This window comes from Labrus mixtus, chromosome 7 (genome assembly GCF_963584025.1).
Source record: "Labrus mixtus chromosome 7, fLabMix1.1, whole genome shotgun sequence".
NCBI classification, from domain to species: Eukaryota; Metazoa; Chordata; class Actinopteri; order Labriformes; family Labridae; genus Labrus; species Labrus mixtus.
In genome coordinates this window covers 7,842,604-7,856,359 of record NC_083618.1, presented here as the reverse complement: position 1 = coordinate 7,856,359, position 13,756 = coordinate 7,842,604, and the positions used below count along the sequence as shown (strand labels likewise).

Below are 13,756 nucleotides of genomic sequence, written 5' to 3'. Positions count from 1 at the left end.
GTCTACAGAAGTTCAAAAGTACAGAAGTTCCACGTCATAAACCATTAATAGTGTGGGCATCCTTAAAGGTGCACTATGAAGTTTTGGTAGAGAAATGTGAAAGTTGGAGAAGTGTACAGATTCGGTGGTATTTGTTAATAACCCTATACCCAAACTGTCCTCAGAGGAAGATTTGGTCCCTGGAACACTGTTTGAAGATAAAATGATACGCAAGAAGTTGTGGTGGGGGGCCCACAACAGTGACACCGTAACTCTCCTGGTAGCTTTTTAGCTGCAAACAGTGTTCCAGGGGCCTATTTTTCCTTTGAATACATTTTGTGTATTTAGTTCAGAAAATATAGCAAATAATTGTTTCCCTTCTCCAACTTTCAAATTTCAAGACCAAATCTACAAAGTGCAGCTTTAACTAATGGACATTGTACAAAACTAAAGCTGGGGGTGTTACCTTGAGGTTTCTGTGGACGATATGCAGGGAGTGGAGGTATGCCACAGCCTCCAAAACCTGGCGCACCACATTACTGGTATCTCGTTCTGAGTAGTAGCCCTGGTCCAGGATCCAGTCGAATACTTCTCTGCCTGTTGCACTAAGATAAAAAGAAGGCATTAAACGAGTATAGAAGTTGTTACTGGTTTTATGCAGAAAGCTGTGTGAGTTCATTTTATCCTAGCGAGGTAGATTTGTAAGTAATACAATGTTAATTGCTTTAATTTGTCAGAGAACATTTATGTCATCAGCCTTTATCTTTCCATTTTCCTTCAGCCTCTGAAACTTTTCAAAAAACGAAAAAATAATCTGGTAGTTTAGAATTCTGCAAATGTAATTTTGCATTGAATGTTTGGCGTGAATGTAAATTACACTGTTCTTAGTTTTACATTTTCTTACAGGATTTCATAATGCCCCCTACCTGTTAAAGGGAAATCATTTTAATTATTTCCCCAAAGATGTTCCTTTGTGTTTGATCATTTTCTTTCTAACCAAAGTCATAAACCTCACGTGTCCTCGAAGTATGAGACTACAAGCTCACATTTAGCATATCCATAGAACTGGGTCTAATTCACCAAGAAAACATGCTGATGAGAATGGCGCAGCTAGCAAGCAATCATATCTGAATACCAAATAAGAAGAGTTCAGAGCAGGTCTCATATCTACCAGGCCTCAGGCTACAACAGCTTATTCCCCACGAGTCTATAATCAACACATGCAGCCCAGCAGGCCCAAGCGGCTGCAACAAGCAGAGAGCCTTTTCCCCCGGCTCATCAGACATCTGAACTCACAGCTCAAGGAAGAGGAAGTACTCCTTTTTGGTCTCAAAGACATCAACCAGCTGGAGAATATTGGGGTGCTTCACCCTGAGGAGACATGACACAAATAACAAGACAGAGAGACACAAACATAAAGATATCAAGAATGATTTCAGGAGTCACATAGGGGAAGAGGAATGCATCATTCATTCAGATGGAGGAATAATGTAAAGATCTGCTACGATGCTCATTAATAACACATGAATGCAAGGGAGTAACTGTGGAATTAGCGAGATACATTTTAACGCAATCTGTTAACTTCACTTCTCAACACTGAGAGCTTCCTGTCCAACTGTCGATACCACAGATAAACAGATTCATGTAATCTGATGCATCCATCTGGGAAGAAAAAAGACCATGCAGCTGCGTGGTGCTGAGCATCTGACCATGCCTTCTTCAACCACAGCGCCAGATGGGAAACTTAATGGTGAATTGAGCCCATTAGACAGCCAGTAAAGTTTGCAATACACTCAAACTGCCTTCAGTCATACTAAATAAAGAACAGGGTCGACAGAGCTGTTCCTCATTTATGTCATCACTCACAGGTGTAATGTTGAATAACTGTAAACTCTGTTACAATAGGAGCCAAGGAAAAACACTACACTATGGGGAAAAATTATAGTGAGGCTTTTGGACAATTTCCATTTTCCTTGTGGGGGTTTTCTGATAACAATACTTCAAGTCTGAGTTCAAAATGTGGGCAAAAAAAATAATTGGTGGACATTGAATGAATTCCAAATAAGTGAAGCCAGTGGGAGAGATTTTCAACATAAAGTATGGCTTACTGCAGCTATTTCGAGACAGTGATATTGTTCTTCTTTAAATGAATCACTGGATAATCTTAAAAAAAGAATTCTTCAACAGCATAAAGATATGGTAGACAAGTATTTATTTTGCAATTTCCTGGGTGTTTGCACAAAACACTCGTTGGTACAGTATATGCTTTCAGAGAAGTGGTCAGTTTACGGCCGGGCACACCAAATCAAAAAAAGGTATATTTCCCAATGTTAGAAGACACCCTCAAGACATATTTAAGAAAAATAAGTTTAAAGGATTGGAAAAATGTTGACACTTATATGGACTCACAATGACAATCATCTCTATCTCATCTCTATATATTGCCTGTCTTCTTTTTTGCTTTCCTGTCAAATAAATGCAACAATGCTCTACAAAATTGATCAAATGATAAATGAAATATAAAATGTGTTTATCTTGTGAAAAATTACTTTTCCATACTCATTCTTTGATAATATGTAAGGTAGAAATATTCACACATTGTCTATCCCCTCTCTGCATGAAATCGGTTTGCCAGCAATTATTCCTAGCCTTTGAAAATGTCATCATGTTTGACTGAGTTGAGGGCACTTTTTATCCGGTGAGTTAGATCATCACAGATACGATATGAATATGTTTCAGATGAACAAAACTAGGAAAACAGGCTGTGATTGATCTGAGTTGTTTAAACAAAACAAGCAACAAGATTGTCTGCTCTCTTTTTTTTATTGTTGGTGTCTCTAGAATAAGTACTTAAGAATATGAAACAGGGTTAAAAACAAACTTCTCATCTGAATATCATTCATCAGTTAGTGCAAAACTTACATCTTTAAGATTAGGATCTCGTTTTTGGCCGCCTTGCGCACTTTCCTTCCATCCTTTTTCAGGAACTTTTTACAAGTGTACATTTTCATTGTAGTTTTGTCCTTGGCCCTGAATATCTCACAGAACTCCTCCCTGGAAAGAATCATTTTACAGCAATTCATATCAACATGAATCAAAAGCTTGACAAAATAAATAAAGTCTTTGTTGATGATGCTTGTGCTACTGAAGAAGCTGTGGAGATACTTACGATTTAACAATTTGACCCAGGTCATATTTATCTGTCACATCCGAAGGATTGCTATAATCCTTCTTTTCTCCAATTGTTATACAGCCAAATGGCATGGCCGCTCCTGACCTGTGGTAAGAGAACAAAATGAGAGACAGATGAGTGAGATAAATTACAAATGAAACAAGAGAACATTTTGGCAAGATGTAATAGGGCGTGTTTGGCATCCCGCCTTCATGATGATCTCTCTTCAATTTGGCATCACACTGTGCCTTCATGTTACACTGGATGATGACTAGGCTAAAATGTGTCCCTCCCCCAGTCATAAACAATTACTCCAATAATGCTGAGGAAGCCTTTCAAAAGCAGAAAGGCTAAAGAGCCACCAGAGGATCTATGATGTAGTGGATTGTTTCACTAATACTGAAACAGAGCCTTTCATGTGCCTGCTTTAATAATTGGCAGAGCCATAGAGGGATCTGCTGCACAGGCTCAGCTTTATGCTAATACAGTATTCTAGCTTATATAAGTATAAAACAGCTAGGGTAATGTTTTTGCCGTGATGCATAGGTCTGGACTAAACTCACTGTGGGGTAAAAGTTGCAGACCATTGGGGTCAGAGAGTAGAAGGGGCAGATGCTTATATGGTCCCAGCTCAGTGAGGCAAGAGAAGCATTCTCAATCAGAAAAAGTGAACCAGCAATTACATCTACAGCACCCCAAGACTCAGAGAGGAATTAAAGTACTTAAGCTCTGCATCAACACTTGAACACCCTAATTGCTGTGCAGCCTCTCTGTGCCTCTCTAAAACAGAAAGGTTTTTTTTTTTACAGAGACTCTAATGTTGTAGTCTGCGTTGTTGGGTTTATTTTTGTAACTCAGAGGAAAAAGAGGAATTTTTTATTTTTTCCCCAATACCGTAGAGTCAGACAACCAAAAAGAAGAAGGAAATTGGAAGGTTTGGGATTGTTCATAAAACATTCATGTTCCCCAGCAGTCAGTCGAGAGAACACAGTTATTTTGTGTGCATGTTTGGGTATGTTAGTGTGTGTGTGTGTGTGTGTGAGAGAGAGAGCGAGAGAGAGAGATCTTTGTATGAAACAGAAATGTAAGCGCTGAAATATAAATATCTGAGAGTCCTCTTTCTAAATCTGTAATTCAGGAATTACAGGATAGTATACACTAAGTGTCTTAACTTCAGAAGCTATAGACTCGCACTGCTCATTATGCACCTGCAGCATTCATAGGGCACAGGCAGTGTCAGAGAGCACAGGTGCAGAGCTGCTGAATGTAGACATACTTACAGCTAAACAGCATTTTCCAGCATCGGATAAGTAGTTCATTTATTTTTTCCCAAAATGATGCAACCTTTTGAATATCTTTTTTTCTTTGCTAATGTAATGAAAGATAATGATTCATCTATTCATTTTTTCTTGTAGATGACAGAACTCAGACATTTCTGGAATATTATGTAACGGCACAGATTCTACCCATCGTCTGGTTCAGGATAGAATCAATCAAGTGTCTGTTTGACGCTATAGAGCAGACAGAAAGAGGGACTGACAGCCAACCTGAGCAGTTGCCAGGCAACCAGTGGTGAGTTTAGGTAGCTCCCATCCAAGAAAAACATAGTAAATATCCAATGCAACATTGAATTTTTAATTCAAATTCAGGTTTTATATACATAAAAAGAAGATACAAGATTTTGTTTAAAAAAAAAAAGTTGTGTTTTTTACCTTTAAAAAGAGACAGGAGCTATTTCTATCTCCAGTATTTCCAGTATAGAAACAATGAGAGTGAGATTGATCTTCTCATCAAGCTCGATCAGCAAGAGTTAAAGAACACTTTCCCAAAACATGAACTGTTGCTGTGAGTAATTCAAAGAAAACCAGCGTCAGAAGACAATGCCTGAAACATTTCTAATTAACATTAAATGGAATTGCGATGAAGGAGGCTAAATTTAGAGTGGCCTGGCCCTTCATCGCATTCATGCAAAAAATCATGAAGATGTATGTTTATCAAGGAAGTAGTCCTGCTCTTTGATTTGCAATAGGCTTACTGCCCTCAATGGATTTATGCTTCCATTAATGTTGAATCATCGATCTTGATACAAATCTTGATACAAACATTTTTTCATCTGTTTAAAAGAGTGTCATGATAGTACACCTGTAAACCCTACTTTTTTTTTTTTTAAAGGCAATTAGATCCTAAATTTTTGAAAATTGTTCACCATGGAAATATCTCACAAAAGACAGAAAAAGTAAGTGGGATCAGACAAGAACATATCTGGTAAAGGGGCTGCTGATAGCCTAGCTGTTACAGTTTGTCATGTACAAAGGCTAATAGTCCTCATCGCAGCAGTCGTGGGTTTGAATCTGACCTTGGCCCTTTGCTGCATGTCACCCCTTTACTCTCTCCTCCCAAAATGTCATGTCTCTCTTCAGTTGTCCCATCAAATAAAGGCAAAAGGCCCTAACAAAAATTAATTTGTAATCTGCAAAGACAATAATATTACCTCTCTCAATAATTAAAACTAATTAATAAGGCATATTAGCCTATTTGGGGGCCTACAGAACAACCTAACCAACCTCTTGTGAACAGTTGTGGATATTCTGTCTGTTAAGCTTCTTGACTTTTAAAAGGGTGGCGTGCTGTAAAATGATGATGCAGCAAAAATTTCTTCAGATGACTTGAAAAAAGAAAATATTTATATTCCCAGCCACACCAGATCCATCTGTGCTGACGGCCTGGGTGATAAATATCCACATGTAAATGAGTGCAACCAGCATGATGCGTAACGCGTTATGTGTAAGAAGGGCAATCTGTTTGCCGAAGCTCTGCGAACTGACTCGTAATCTAATTTGAGAGACATTTCAAATAGCTGAGAGAAAACTGTGCACTCTCTGAACTTCCATTTCTCATCCGAGACCCGAGTATAAGCTATAGTGTGTAGTCAGCGAGAGGGGCTGACCTTTTCTGGCTCCCTATCTCTTACCCTCAATATGCTCTACATGTCTCTCTGTGGTAAATGCTTTGACTCGGTGAAGTTCTGCTGCAAAGAAGAAAAGAGAGTTCCGCAGGGCCAGTGGCTTAAATAGAGTTTACTCTGAGCAGATCTGACAGAAAAAAGGAAGTAGTAATCATTCAAGGAGAAAATCTTTATTATGCTTCTGTAGCAAACATTTTTGATTTGGAGACAGCTACAACAGTTGTAAAGGGTTGCTGTGATTTGTGAGTGAAGAAGAAGACTGGAGGAAAAGTGAGTTAAAGCAATTTGGATGATGATTCAAGCTGGTAAGAAGTTAATAAGTAAACCCTTTGTTGTTGTGCAAACACTTTGCAAAAGTGCGCAGTGGAGCAATATTCCAAAGGCAGATTTATGCAGCAAAACCAAAAGTATGTTCCTAAAAAGTCTCAGTCGGCCTCTCTCATTTCATAAAAAGTAGGACTTACTGTGATGGATGAGTATTTGTGAAGCAATTCAAGTGGAAAGAGCATGATGCGGCTTATATCATATAACAGAGACTGGATAATGGGCCCATTTGGACTGCCCACCATCAGCAACATTCAGGCATTATCCCTACATATTCCGAGTGTTATCTGCCCTGCAGGAGCACCGATCAATGGCTCGTGATGCTTTATGGCCTAATATGTCGGTCTCCAGCTTGGATTTTCTGCAGAAAAGATGTAAAAGAAAGAAGATGGATGGATCGTATTAAAGATCTTGGGCTTATTAGGGCGCAGAGCACCTCCTCTCACTGGAGGAGCGAATAAGTAAGTCAGGTTTTTCTTGTTGCCTATTGAAATCAATGAGAATCAAACTGAATTCAGCGCTTTTGTGCAGTGTTAAGACTTTTAAACACAGCATAATAACATTGGGGAACATTAGACAAATGGCTGTTTGGGATAAGCCTATGTGTATGTGAGTAAGTTTGCACTATATTCCACATGTTAATTCTTTAGAGATAAAAGCGTTTTTTCTTGTTTTTTGGGAAATCATTTGCTATTTAGTTTAACTCTGTCCTTCTTCAACCCTTCCCTACTTACACTCCCTCTGGCTCAGCAGCATCTTAATGAGGATGCACAGTAAAGATCAGACCCCATGCATCACACTTGTGCTGACTGTAGGCCATTACAGATTTACTGAAGGGAAACTAAGCAGTGCTGACTCTCAACAGTTAGGTACAAACTATATTTTATACAGACCACAATCCCTTGAGCCAGATAAGAAATATGATCATATTAAAAAAAAATGCTGCATTAATTACTTTTCATTTTTGATGGATGAACAGTTTTCCCTTCACAATTCTTATCCCAAGTGTTGTGTAAATGAAGACATCAGACTACATACTGATTCGCTTTGCTGAATACCTCTTTGAAATAACATAATGCCTGTCTAAGGAAATGTTTACACAAGAACGATTTTCTGAAAACAGGTTGGTTTTTCATTTAAAGAAAAGAGCTTGTATGACACCTTTCTATTCATCTTTTACACTGCATGTCACACACTGATGGCAGAGGTTCTGGTATCTAAAGTGACCATCAGAAGTAACTCATCGCATTCATACATATTCACACGCCGTCGACTAAGCAGGAGCTATTCTGGGTTTAGTGTCTTGCCCCAGGACACATATAATACAGGAGCTGGGAATCGAACCTTCCAGTTGAGAGACGACCGACTACCAACTGAGCCACAGCTGCCCCTAAGTGTTCACACAACAACGTTTTGATAACAACTGCCATGCACAGTTGCGCAAAAACATCTAAAAATGCTCTTCATGCCAGACTTTGTTATGAAACGACACGTGCATGCTTGTCCTTCAACAGAGCAGTGCGGGATAAACATACAAAAACAGCTAATGCATGAATATTTGTGAGGACGGACAATGTTGTGAGGATGTTACTCTAAGTGACACTAAACTACAAAGAGAATTTCAAATAAATGTCGACTGGGAGTGAGTGGCACAAACAGAACTCGGGAGTAAGCCATTGTTGTCCACTAACGCATGGCTATTGACTTGAAGCGTAAGGCTACTGTTTAAAGGAGGAACAGAATTGGAGCAGTCTACACTGCGACTGAATCGGTGCTGTTTTCAGTCAAAATGCAACAAAAGGTTGCCATTGTTGAAGTGTTGTCGTACAAACAGGGCGTTAGATATATTAATTGCCAATGTGTTATAAAATACAGGCAGCGAGACATTTAGTGTTTTGAAAATGAAGATAGTGGAGCATGTTACAGCTAAAGTGTAAGATGTTTTTCTTAAGTGCTCTTGAGGCTGAGTTTTGCACCTTTACTTGTCAGTTAACTGTTAGCTGGGAGCCATTTGAAGAGAATGCAGAAAGTGTGGCAGGGTTTGTTTACTGTTTTGTTTTGCGTTGCCAGTGGGAGTCAACCTTTGGTTGATTGTGTGACTCTCAGCCAATTACAGAATAAAAGTTAGGACAATGAATCATCACTGACTCTCAGAGAGACCACAGCAGAAAGGATGAAGCGCGGCTTTGACTGGATTCATGCAAATCTGGCTTCTGCAGCATTGTGAGGAGATGTGCATGCGTATTTGTTCTTTAAAATGTAACAATGAAACAAGCAGAACAAATATGATATATTTCTCATTCATGGCTGTGTTTTTGCTAATGCCCACCAAGTTCAATTCATTTTTAACCTCAGCAGTGTAACGCTGCTCTCTGTCTCTTCCGGCTGTGGAGGAGGGGTCAACTTTTAAAGACTTGTTTACAAACACCAAGGGATTTAACACACTTAACTCACTTAACACAGTTATCATGCAGAGAAGGAAGTGCTTTAAGGTTTCAGTCTTGAAGGTCTTTGTTTTGTTCTATTGTATTTTGGTGATAAGTAATAGCAGGTATATTGTTTGCCTCATAGGATTACTTTGTGATGTCAGTTATCACTCCAACAACTATCTTTCCTTCTTTTTACAGCAGTAATTACTGTTTTGACTTGTTTTCATGGATGTATAAGGAAACATAGAAGTGACAAGAAAATCATTGTGCTACTTCACCAAAAAGTGAGCTAAAGAAGACTATTTTATTGGCCCCTTTAACCCTCTGTGGTGCAGAACATTATCTACCTGTGATAGTAGGTACAGTCTGTAGTGTATTAAACATTAATCTACCTGTGATAGTAGGTACAGCCTGTAGTGTATTAAACATTAATCTACCTGTGATAGTAGGTACAGCCTGTAGTGTATTAAACATTAATCTACCTGTGATAGTAGGTACAGCCTGTAGTGTATTAAACATTAATCTACCTGTGATAGTAGGTACAGCCTGTAGTGTATTAAACATTAATCTACCTGTGATAGTAGGTACAGCCTGTAGTGTATTAAACAATGAATAAAACAAAAAGAGGAAACTGGAAGAAAATAGTGCAAAATAAAGAGCAACATAGAAAAACACAACACCTGATTTGATTGGTGTAATATAAGAAAAAATAAAATGAGTGCCTTTTGGAGTGATATGTCATCTTTGTGATTTTTTATATTTATATTTTTCTTTAGATTGGATCCTGTTAGTACGAATTTTCATGAAATTCATTCATCTTGGTAACTTTGTGAAATGTATTATTTAAGTCTGTCTACCTGTTAGCACTCCTACTTTTGGGTGTCTGAAGCTGTAACCTTATATGGGTGAAGCACCTAAATAGTAGCAGATCTTTATTTGTGTAGGAGCCAACTATACTACTATATGTTGTCAACAACTGTTTGCTAGACAAAGAGTCTACATCTGTTACGTATACAAATCAGTGTCATGTCATCTTTATTGTTTTATAGTGATGTACCCAAATAGAAAGGAATTTGTGGGTTGCACCTTTTAACAGAATATAAGCAGCACTGTGAACACTGTTACTTTGTCAGCACTTTGTCAGTCAGTGATTTGTAAGCATGCGTGTTTGGTGAAGTTGTCTGACCTCGGCCGATTAAATGGTGTTATAATCTACAGTCTGTTTCACGATTTCTTCATTGGATTTATACAGCAGAAACAACCCCCACCTAACAGATCCCCAGAAATTGCTACCACAGTAACACGTAATCTTCCTGCTATGTAAACTGTCTAATTCATAGACATTCACTGACCACCGACAAAGCAGCTGTTAGTTACCTTGGCCAAGGGCACAGTGGACAAGCGGCTGCAGGAGCTAGGGATTGAACCCTCGACCCTCCGGTTGAGAGACAATCAACTGAGCCACAGCCACCCCAACAATAATATTAACCAACAGTTATTTAGTAGACAATCCTAAAGACTCAGATGTAAATAATCTAATATACACTGAATTACAAAATGAATGCTGAAATTTCCAATACAACTTTTTAGAGGAAAGGTTAGCAGGGATCTGTAATATTTCACTAAACTTTTCAAACTTCAAATCTGATGTCTGCATTTTCGGACTGTAATGTTATCTATCAAAGCCCCTGAGAATCCTTCATTCTTGAGTGTTTGGGAGAAACAAGTAATAATCTTTTGACAGGGTTTATCTCAGTCTTATAAAATATCTTCCCTACCTATGCTCGGTCATAGCCCAGCTCCAGGGGATTGATTGGAGCTTAAGCCCCACAAGGACAGACTACAGCTATTGGGAAATAAACATCTTTGATATTCATGTTTCTCTCATCCCTGCTGATCTCATGGGATTGCCAGAAAATCGGATGGTACTTTGCCTTCAGTGGAAAGGAGAAGAAAAGGTCAACACAGATGTGCATGGCGACAACAGTGTTATCTTAATGGAGACCAGTATGAGAAAAAAAGCTCAAAATGTTGCCTCCAGCTATTTCTCACAATGTCAAAAAAAGTTGATGCTGAAAGTAAAGGATGCAAGGCAACTACCAATATGCTAGTTACACTGAAAGCCAACATAAGAACTGGAGAGTGATTTGATATAAATATTGTTAGACTTCTGTAAATCATATCTGTTTAGTTTGAAAGTTCTTATTATGGAAAATTCTTCAAACAGGTCAAATAGTAGAACTTTAAATAATTGATAGGAAACAGTTAACGACTTAAAACGTAAACTGTCAGTGAGGTTTCAGATCTACCAAGATGTTCAGTGATACAGGTGCAATCTGACTGACAAAAATGTTAGCTACATGGAGGATCATCTTTAATGCTAATGACATGTTCTTGTTGCTCATATCTTAATATCTTTGTACACGTTACCTGCTTGAAATACTCATCCTGTATTTAATGTTGACGTGCGGTGTTTTCTTTAATAACGAGTATGTCAAAAAATATGTTGTGTGGATTTTTACAGCCCTTAACTCTAATCAGGGATCAAAATAACTGAATCTGAATAACTGACAGAGATGAAAATTGATGGATTGAAATGAATAAATATATATATGAACATAAGTGATATGACACATTTTTATGTAATAATACACCAGATGCACTAAAAACATCAGACTTTATCTTGAAGTGTGAGCATAGTATTGTGTGGCCATTTTTAATGACACAACAACCAATAACAGTAATGAAATCATTTTTGTTTGAATATGTTGATAACAGTAAACATAGACATAGACTGCACAGGTGTGAAGAGTGAACAGGTGTAGGAATGTCAGTTTAAGTTATCTAAACAATATGGAGGCACATAGCAGCGATGCTGATACTACTTAATACTTTAGATTAAAATATTTCTCTATAAACAACATCAGACAAATATAAACCGTGACTGTTATCCTGAAGTCCCACTAACATCAAAGCTGTCTTCTTGAATCAAAGGCAAAGAGAACTTGTTAGTGCTGAAATGTGTTCTATGGACAATACCCCAAGATGGCAACCGGTGTTATGAAATATATATTACCTGCCTTGGACAATACTTGCTAAAGCTTCACTTTTTTATGTTTTTTTTGTGTAGATAAGAACAAAGACACCCTGCATATCATCATTTTGCCTCATTACTGCAACCCATAAGTATGTTACATTTGAATGTCAGGGGAAATGGCTTCTTGGAAATGTTGGCATAAAGGTTTGCATACACCATCTCAGGGGAGTTTCACCACACTAATTAAACTCGCAATGAAGCATATAGGGCTTGCTGTTTCAACCTTTGCTGGGCCAGAAGAGAAGCATACAGCTACAATGAGTGCAGCAGAGAAGGGTAACAAAAGCGCATTGTAAATAAATGAAGGGAAGGAAAGATGCAATAATCAGCATCATGCTTGGAGCAGTATCAGAATTATGATGGTGGCTAAGGTTTTAAAAAGTGGGCAAATACACAATTGAATTAATTATTCACATTTCACAGCCTCCTTCACACTTTGTCTCTCTGGGCCCCCAGTTTGTTTCTTTCTCATATCGAGGAATCACTGTGTCCCGAGGTATTTCCTTTCCTTGTTGCTAAGGGCAAAAGTATCTCAGATTTGGCACTGCTGTAATAATTACTAGCTTTGTCTCTTAAGATCTCCTATTAATCCCAGTTCATTGTGCAGCACTGCTTGTTTGTGGTGTCTGCATCAGCCTCACACACTCCATATGCTGCAATTCATTCAAAGCAATGTTCTGTGTCTGACTTATTTCTCATTCTTTACTGAACGAGGAAAAACACAGCAGTGGATTCTTCAGATGAAAACATTGACTTCAAGAGAATCTTCACATTTCTCTTTTTCTTCATTTCAAGCTCCTCTTCCAAATTAGCATTTCCTCGACTAGCAACTAGGGCTGGGATATTAATCGAGTATCAATTTCAATGTTAGCTTCTTACGATCATGAAAATAAGATAATTGAGATTAAAAGATTACTGTGCAGCATGCTGTGTTGTGCTCGTTTTGTCCATAAGTTTTGTCATGTGTGGAAAATGCTTCAAAGTGTTTGTTGTTATATTTTGGCCACAAGAGTACACCACCTCAAAAACATACTTCATTTGTTTAATATATATATATATATTTACCGCCATGTTCAAAATGTTATCGAATTTTAGGACTCATGGTTGCATAGCCATTTTTGACCAGCCACAGTGCCTGCCTCACTGCTTCGCTGTGACCTGGACAGCTCTTTTGAACTTTGTTACTCTTTATAGGTAGGATGGCTCACAAGGGTTTTGCCTTTAGAGTGTGAGTACAAGGCCATCTTGTTTTGAAAAACAAAGCAGCAACAACAACAACGTTAGAGACAATTCATCTCCCTGAGGGAGAGAGAGTGTGTGTGAGAGTAAAGACACGAGTGCATGACTGAGTGCATAAAGCATGTGTGCATTACAGTGTGAATCTATACACTCCACAGAACTAGGAACATGCGTCTTTTCGTACTAAGAGATGAAGCCACAGTGTCTAATTTTAGCCTAAACATATCTGTACTGTCAAAACTTGTGTACCTTTATGTCATTTAAATATGATGCAGGAGAGTGTTGGTGTGAGAACGATGAATCACAACATACAGTGGTGACTACATTTTATAAGCCCTGACTAAAGTTTAAATCATGTATGAGCAAGGTAGACCCAGTTAAGGTTTTAGAATGAATAGGTTAAAGCAGTACTTGTCAAAGTGTGTGTGTGTGTGTGTGTGTGTGTGGCTTGGGGAACATTTAGTGCACAGTGTTTCCCATCCTGGCGGGACCCCAGGTATATTCCGGCCGCCCCGTTAATTTTACCCCCATATGCTCAGCATTTTAGACCA

General features: G+C 38.4%; 1 protein-coding gene across 1 annotated transcript in view; it reads right to left on the bottom strand.

Moving 5' to 3' along the window:
- LOC132977722 (caM kinase-like vesicle-associated protein) overlaps window positions 1-13,756 on the bottom strand; it is a 39,398-nt gene that overhangs the window by 5,964 nt on the left and 19,678 nt on the right. The window contains exons 2-5 of the mRNA XM_061042527.1: window positions 3,149-3,256; window positions 2,902-3,033; window positions 1,276-1,350; window positions 446-584 (exon numbers count right to left, since the gene is read on the bottom strand). Coding sequence (XP_060898510.1) covers window positions 446-584; window positions 1,276-1,350; window positions 2,902-3,033; window positions 3,149-3,243 — 441 coding nt within the window. The 5' untranslated portion in view covers window positions 3,244-3,256. The remainder of the gene's footprint in view (window positions 1-445; window positions 585-1,275; window positions 1,351-2,901; window positions 3,034-3,148; window positions 3,257-13,756) is intronic.